Source organism: Limulus polyphemus, unplaced genomic scaffold (assembly GCF_000517525.1).
Source record: "Limulus polyphemus unplaced genomic scaffold, Limulus_polyphemus-2.1.2 Scaffold1744, whole genome shotgun sequence".
Taxonomy (NCBI): domain Eukaryota; kingdom Metazoa; phylum Arthropoda; class Merostomata; order Xiphosura; family Limulidae; genus Limulus; species Limulus polyphemus.
This window is the reverse complement of record NW_013667354.1, coordinates 248,018-256,190: the sequence shown is the minus strand read 5'-3', so window position 1 is coordinate 256,190 and position 8,173 is coordinate 248,018. Positions and strand designations below refer to the sequence as shown.

Sequence of the window (8,173 nt, the reverse complement as noted above, 5' to 3'; positions counted from 1 at the left end):
CAACATCCAAGACCTTAATATCATCTGCAAATTTAAGTAACTTATTGACTATTCCTTCATCAGTGTCATTGATGTAAATAAAAAAAAGCAAAGGTCCTAAGGCTGAGCCTTGAGGTACCCCACTTATGACATTAATCCAATTTGACTGAATTCCATTTGTAACATCCCTCTGCTTTCTTCCATCCAGTTTGCTAACTTATACCCCCACACCTTTAGAGATAACGTTTTTTACAAGACTTTTATGTGGCACCATTTTCAGAAAGCATTTGACAAGTAGATTTGGTGTATCTGGACCATTACCCTCATCTACATAAGCAGTAACCTTTTCAAAGAATGTCAAAAGATTTGTAAGACAAGATTTTCACTAAGTGAAACCATGTTGATTATCCAATAAAATTCTAAACTTTGTTAAATGACTTTGCAAAGAATTTCTTAACAGACTTTCCAATACTTTTTCCACAACTGATGTAAAACTAATAGGTCTATAATTACTGGGACAATTTTTATCACCTCCCTTGAAAAGAGGAGTAACATTAGCTAACTCCCAAGATATTGAGCAAGAAAAACATAAAGATTATTCTCAATCACAAAACTGTGAAGACAGAAATATTGAGTGGAAAGTAATATTCCTACCTGAAGAAACTGTGAAGCAATAGATTCTGCATGAGGAATGTTAACAAGTTTTGGAAATGCTTTTGAAAGTGGTTGCTTCTTATAGTTTCCGTATTTTCCTGAAAAATATAGACAAAAAAAAAAACCCAGATGAACCCACAATGAATTATTTGTTTATAAATATTCAGCTTACATGAAATTACTTATCACAAAATGTGTCTCTACAGAGCTAATTGATGAATATGAGATAATAAAGATATGGGAGTTCTGAAAGTTTATTGTATGTTAAATTCTGTTTTAGGGTGGTAGTATTTTACTTACACAATCACAGTAAGTACCTTGGAAATTATTATTGCTAGAGAGAGAGAAAAAACACAGAGAAACTTATTTCAATAGTAACAGTGTAACTAAGACTCGTATATTCAAAATTGTCTTTTGTTGATCCTAAAGATTTCCTTACTTTGAAGAGTTCTGTCTGATACGACTTTTTTAAAGCTAGCTTTTCCTGGTTAATCACAACTTGTAAGGAGTACGGTTTTATATCAAGTTGCTTCATTAGAATGGAGAGACATCTGGTGGTTGTAGCTATATTCCTTTTTACAAATAGTTTAAATTTATTTATATATTATTGTTGAATATTTTAGATTTGGAATAATGTGTTTAAACCCAATGAAGTTTTGTAACTTTAGTCTATGTTTAGAAGTACATAAAATCGTAATCCAAGATGCACAAACAGATTCATCAAAGTTCTTGTCATATTCAGTCTGTAATTTTCTATATATTGAAAGACTAATATAAAACTTGGCTTATAACGTTTCAAATAACTACAGAAGGCCAATGAATAATTCTTCTATGCAAGACATTTGACGCTCTTCACTTCTTTATAAAATAAGTAACTTCTGTCACTTATATTACAGAAACACTCAGGTATAATACTAATCAAATTAAACACCAAAAACGAACACCACTAACAAAATTAACACATAGATAAGCAAAATTTTATTTGAAAGATGTCACAGTCAACAAATTATTTCCAGAGTTGTAAATTGCAGTATTCAGAAAAGTTAGTTAACCCTCATTTTAAGAATCGGTAATAAATTTAACTTGACCAAGCTTATTTTTCCAAAACGTTTCTAAGCATGTTGACGTCTCCAGATTACTTAAGCTGTTGTGTTCAAACCATTTTAGGGGTAAATATAAATTTGAGGAATGTTATATTTTATCAAACCTACAGTATTAACACTAAAACTGGTCTATTTTATGGAAGAGTGAGAAACATTAACACTTGTTACAGCAGAATTATTATTCACCGAACACCACCAATTATCTGGTTAACAAGCTCATTATGCAAGTAACCATTTCTACTGTTGATTTGTACGACTTACTTAAAAAAGTTATATAATAATTAGATGTGTAGTACTTTGAGCTGTTAAGATGTGCCTTAACTATCATTTATCAGCAGGTTAACCCTTCAGCTCAGTTGGTTACTACAGAAAAAACTAGTATTCAACTTGTGGTCATATACCACAACCCTGAGGTAAGGCTTGAGGACGAGCCTTGTTTATGAGGGTGGAAGAACGTGGTAACTTAAATTGTTAAAACAAGCTATTATTAGCACTTTAACTCTTTAGTGCAGTTGATAGGTATATGAGAGATCTCAGGTTTAATACCAAGCTGAAGAAAAATAAAAAACACTTGCATTACCACATATATGGTAATTTAACTTTCTTGAGTCTTCTACAAGTAGGATTTAAACTTGGGCTAAGTAGCACTTACTAATAAGACACTTTTTAATAATTTCAATAACTATAGATGCACAGAATTTCAGTGTCATGTAGCACTACATACCTTGTCTATATTTGGTAACAATAAGTTCCACATAGCACTACATACATTGTCTATAGTTAGGTAAAAATAATGGTCAGGTAGCACTACACACCTTGTCTATAGTTAGGTAAAAATAATGGTCAGGTAGTACTACATACCTTGTCTATAGTTAGGTAAAAATAATGGTCAGGTAGCACTACATACCTTGTCTATACTTGGGTGATAATAAGTGTCATGTAGCACTACATAACCTATATATATAATTGGGTAATGACATAGCACTACATACAATGTCTACACTTAGGTAGCAATAAGTTTCACATAGCACTACATACATTGTCAATATATTGGTAACAATAAGTTTCACATAGCACTACATACATTGTCTATATTAGGGTTACAATAAATGTCACAAGGCACTACACATCTTGGGTGACAATAAGTGTCATGTAGCACTACATAACCTATATATAATTGGGAAATGACAAGTTCAACATAGCACTACATACATTGTCTATATATCGGTAACAATAAGTTTCACATAGCACTACATACATTGCCTGTAGTTGGATAACAGTAAGTGTAACATAGTAACACATACATTGCCTGTAGTTGGGTAACAATAAGTGTAACATGGTAACGCATACCTTGTCTGTAGTTGGTAACAATAAGTGTAACATAGTAACACATACCTTCTATGTAGTTGGATAACAGTAAGTGTAACATAGTAACACATACATTGCCTGTAGTTGGGTAACAATAAGTGTAACATGGTAACGCATACCTTGTCTGTAGTTGGTAACAATAAGTGTAACATAGTAACACATACCTTCTATGTAGTTGGATAACAGTAAGTGTAACATAGTAACACATACCTTCTATGTAGTTGGATAACAGTAAGTGTAACAAACTACATACAAGGTATGTGTTACTATGTTACACTTACTGTTATCCAACTACATACAAGGTATGTGTTACTATGTTACACTTACTGTTATCCAACTACATAGAAGGTATGTGTTACTCAGTTGGATAACAGTAAGTGTAACATAGTAACACATACCTTCTATGTAGTTGGATAACAGTAAGTGTAACATAGTAACACATACCTTCTAGGTAGTTGGATAACAGTAGGTGTAACATAGTAACACATACCCTGTTTATAATTCGAGTAACGAGTAAATCCTTCCCATGTTTCTTCAGTGGGAGTACCGCTAACCTGAGGATACAAAAATTGAACTGTTTCAATTTTCACAAGCAGCAACCTATATTCAGGATTTCCTCAATAGAATCTTACTTATACTGTTATTTATTTTTAGTGAAAACTTCTAGTAAATCAGGTGCACTTGTTTCTCTGTTTTCCTATCTTCACTTCAGTATTTATTTATCTATTCGCTAATAACTTTGAACAACACTGTTGTTTTTTAATGGCCTGATATGGGAACTCGTTAGGCTATTGTGATGAAGTATTACATATATTTCCAGTTATGGATAATGTTAGGTATTGTTTTCTTGGCACTCGTGTATATTGTTAAAATAGATACATAATTATCAACACGTTTAATTAAGGCCAATCTATGGCCTCTAAAATTTTGACTCTACATGTTTTAACGTGGCCTGAATTAAACATGTATTTAATTGCGTATTTTTTTTTAATGATGTGTGTTATTTATTTACTATTTTAAATCTCTACTTCTGTGTATTGTTTTGAAGGCTTACCATTTATTGAGTTCAATCAAAAGGTTTTTTTTTGCCAAATTGGACATAAAACTTGGTAATCAAAAAAAAAAAATGAAAGATGAAACTAGTGTTTTAAACATGATCTATCAAACTTTTTGATCCTGTGTTTTTTTACTATCACGAACATAACTCTTGATGAAAGATTTAAACAGCATTTTAACAGAGATTTTTATGTTAAAACTCAGTTGGCATTATGAGTTCTAGTGGTGAGCAACTGACACATAAAGTGTAATTAAAATGATTACACACTCTTCACCATACTGAACATTATACACCATAAGAGGAGAGCAAAATAAGAAAGAAGTTTCAAAAGTTACAAAAACCTCGGTAGAAAATTCAACATTGTGTATTTAACGAAAATAAGAAATTAAACAGTTGGCTCTAGAATTAATTGTTGGCTCAAGATACTTATCATTTAAAAAGGATGCAAGTATTAGTAAAAACCAATAAAGCTTGATGCTCCCTTATGAATAGAAAGAAAAAAACCTTTATACAACTCTGACTGTTCATTCTATTAGGAATTCTAAAGCATTCTATTTATTTCCTTATGTAAAATAAACTGACCAGATAGTAAGTCAAAAGATTACTTGAGCTCTATAAATACAAGGTCATGATGGTGGGTGAGATCTATTAGTGGTCATTGGAAAAACATTTCCTCAATCCTTTGATTGACTGTTCAAAGAGATCTGACATCCAAATCCATTGAAAATGGCCACCATGAGGGACTGTGTGTATTTATTAGTAAAACAGTGATTGCTAACTGCTAGAGACTCGTCAAGAATTTTAAAGTGCAAGATCCTTCAAACAGGTCCCAACTTTTTAAAAGTAGAGCTGAGCAATCATTAGAATTTTCTAATCAATGAAATGTCCAATTCATTAACCAATTACATCTAATTAATTGATTACTCTCACAATGATGGCTAAAAATAAAATTAATCCACTATTCTCCAATGGCATTGCTTAAAAAAATAAAATTTGAGTTTTTATACCCACAGTGGGCAGAGCAGAGATAGCCCATTGTGTAGTTATCCACTTAAAAAAAACAAAACACAATGGCAATATTTTGATTACTTGAATAGTTGGAATAATTAAAAATAGTAATGATCCGAAACATTAATCTTGATTAATTGATTATTTTTGTGAAATTAAACAAAATTAGTGATTGAAATTACCATTAAATCAATTACTCTACTGAAAATAATCAAAACTAGTATTTATAATTACTGCTTTCATCAATTATTCCAATGATTCAGTAATCAAAATTTCAATTAATGTCACAAAAAATAATCTACTAATTATAATTTCAATTACTGGATAGTTGGAATAACTGAAAACAATACAGTGAACAAGATTCAACTTAGAAGCAAACAGTCTCATTGGAGCAAATTGTGGGTTATAATGTGGCATAAAGAGTCATGTTTCACTTGTTGTACAAACATTTAACTCTTTAAACCCATAATTGTTTGTACATTCTTCCAGAATTATTTTCATGATTTCCTAATAATTATCACCATACATTATAAAATTTTCTTAATTTTGTGGATAATAACATGGTTTAGATTAGTTTTCAGCCAATGAAATATAAATGTTACCGGATGCTGTCACTGTCTGATGGGTAAATCAGGATTTCTTGGCAGACACTGGCAGCATCTGCTCGGGTTTAAGGAGCTAAATCAATTAATCATTTCCGAGATAAACTCTTAATTTTCTCTCACCAGTTAGATTCTCTGTTGATGTCTATGAATCAATATCCAACCACGTTCTTCAACAAATGGGTTAGCTATAATACAAAACACTTTCACACATTTTATGGACTTTAAGCTAAGTATGGGTTATCACTGCAGCAAAACATGGTCTAACTCAAAATTAGACCTGGTCCTAATAATGTGACCAGTAAATATCTAACAAGCAGGCATGCAGTGATGTATAATATAAAACTTACAACTTGAGAAAATATACATTGAAATAAATAAAAAAATTTTTACCCTCCAAATTTTGTCTAGTTGGTCATTTGTATCTTTTACGCCAGGAAAAGCAGCAGCTCCGGTAACCATTTCTATAAAAATACAACCTACTCCCCTGGACAGAATAATAAAATAAAAAAACATCAAGTTAAACTTTAGTAATTAAAACTATTGATACAAGTATTAAATAATTAGATGCATATGTTTTCAAGGTTACAAAAAACAATTTAAATTATTTTCTCTTGTAACCAAAAAATATAAAACCCTTAGATATCATAGAATATATTAAGTACATTAATTTAACAGTTAGATTGGTTTTATCAGCTTCATGATATGGTTAATTTTTGGTTAATACCAGTTCACTACTTCTCTTTGTAAAGGTGATACGATTCTTCACTGAATGTGTCAACAAAACAGTAACTCTAAATCTTGATCATTTATAGTATATAAGTACTCAAAACTGCTAATTATGCCACTGTAAACCTTGATCATTTATAGTATATAAGTACTCAAAACTGCTAATTATGCCACTAAACCTGGATCATTTATAACAATAAGGTACTCAACTGTTAATTATACCACTAGACCTGGATCATTTATAACAGTAAGATACTCAAAACTGTTAATTATACCACTAGACCTGGATCATTTATAACAATAAGGTACTCAACTGTTAGTTAAACATAGGTTTGTAACACACAAAGGAATTTATGCTACACAAACAATAAGTACACAGGTATGTAAAAAAGAGCTCCCGAGTAATTTCCATATTCCATTACCCCTTCAACAGACATCCCGATACTTCCAACCACACAATTGTATCACAATTTACATTATAGAAGTTAAGAGCTAAAATAATATTACTGAAATCTGTTGTTACTGAATTAAGAATCCAAGTAATATACAATTGCTGAGAATACAGAAACTAGTTTTATGGCTTAGAATGATTACTAAAATTACACCATTAAATAATCAATATTTCTTCTAACAGATTTCATCATCTACTTTGTGATAATTTGGAATCATATTTGGAACATGAAAGTAACAAAAATAAAAAACATAAACCGGTGTCAACTGACCACATATCAAGAGAAGTCGTATAGTCTGTAGAGCCTAGAAGGACATCTGGTGGTCGATACCATAAGGTTACTACCTCATTAGAATAAGTTCTGCTTGGAACTGACTTTGCTCTGGCTAAACCTTAGGAAAAGTAATCTCATTAGACAATATTTCTTCATCCCAGCAGAAAAATCTGAGTTATCTATGTAAAAAGAAGAAGAAACATCAGTCTTTGGCTCCTTACCTTAGGAAGGGTTGCTAGAATGATGCCTGGGATGGAGGGTTTGTCATGTGAGGAGAGATTATGATCTTTGAAACTGTGTTCTCTTTGAAAAAGAAGAGTTACAGGGGATCTGATTGAGCTGTTTAAAAATGTAAAGAGAATTGATAGTGTTAATGCATCATACTGAACAGTGAGAATAGTAGGACTAGGGGACATAAATATAAATTTTGGCAAGGTAGGAGTAACCTTCAGTTAAAAGAGTTTTATTTTTCTAACAGGGTGGTCGGCCTCGATGATCTGGAATGCCTTGCTTTCGAACGTTGTGAAGGCAGCAAATTTAAGTGAGTTTAAGAGAAAGCTTGATAACTATATGAATGATAAAGGCTGGCTTTAAGAATTTTTTTTAAATTTATAATAGTTTAGTTTATAGAGTACGGGATCAGGTGTTACTGATAACTGTGAAAATTATTCAACTATCCTGTTTTAGCAATGTTTTAGAACTACAGATGTGAAGAGTTTAAGACATAACGAAACTCTTATATTTACATCAATTTTTTATCAATAAAACAATTAAGAAAATAAATTCATTAGGTTACAACATTAATAGAAAACCACGAATGTGAAAACATGTACAAATGTTGTATTAGGTCGTCAAGAAATTAATGTTGCTTTCTGTTAGGTGAAAAAACCAGAACAACTTATATATCAAAACAAAACAGTTATTAAATGAAATAGTCTCCATTCTTAT

The 8,173-nt window shown here is 31.2% G+C and overlaps 1 protein-coding gene across 1 annotated transcript in view; it reads right to left on the bottom strand.

Moving 5' to 3' along the window:
* LOC106464792 (cyclin-dependent kinase 14-like) overlaps positions 1-8,173 on the bottom strand; it is a gene marked incomplete at its 3' end in the record, with an annotated part of 131,578 nt that overhangs the window by 1,873 nt on the left and 121,532 nt on the right. Inside the window, exons 12-15 of the mRNA XM_013924949.2 lie at positions 7,223-7,343; positions 6,165-6,258; positions 3,595-3,658; positions 634-731 (exon numbers count right to left, since the gene is read on the bottom strand). Of these exons, the coding sequence (XP_013780403.1) occupies positions 634-731; positions 3,595-3,658; positions 6,165-6,258; positions 7,223-7,343 (377 nt within the window). The remainder of the gene's footprint in view (positions 1-633; positions 732-3,594; positions 3,659-6,164; positions 6,259-7,222; positions 7,344-8,173) is intronic.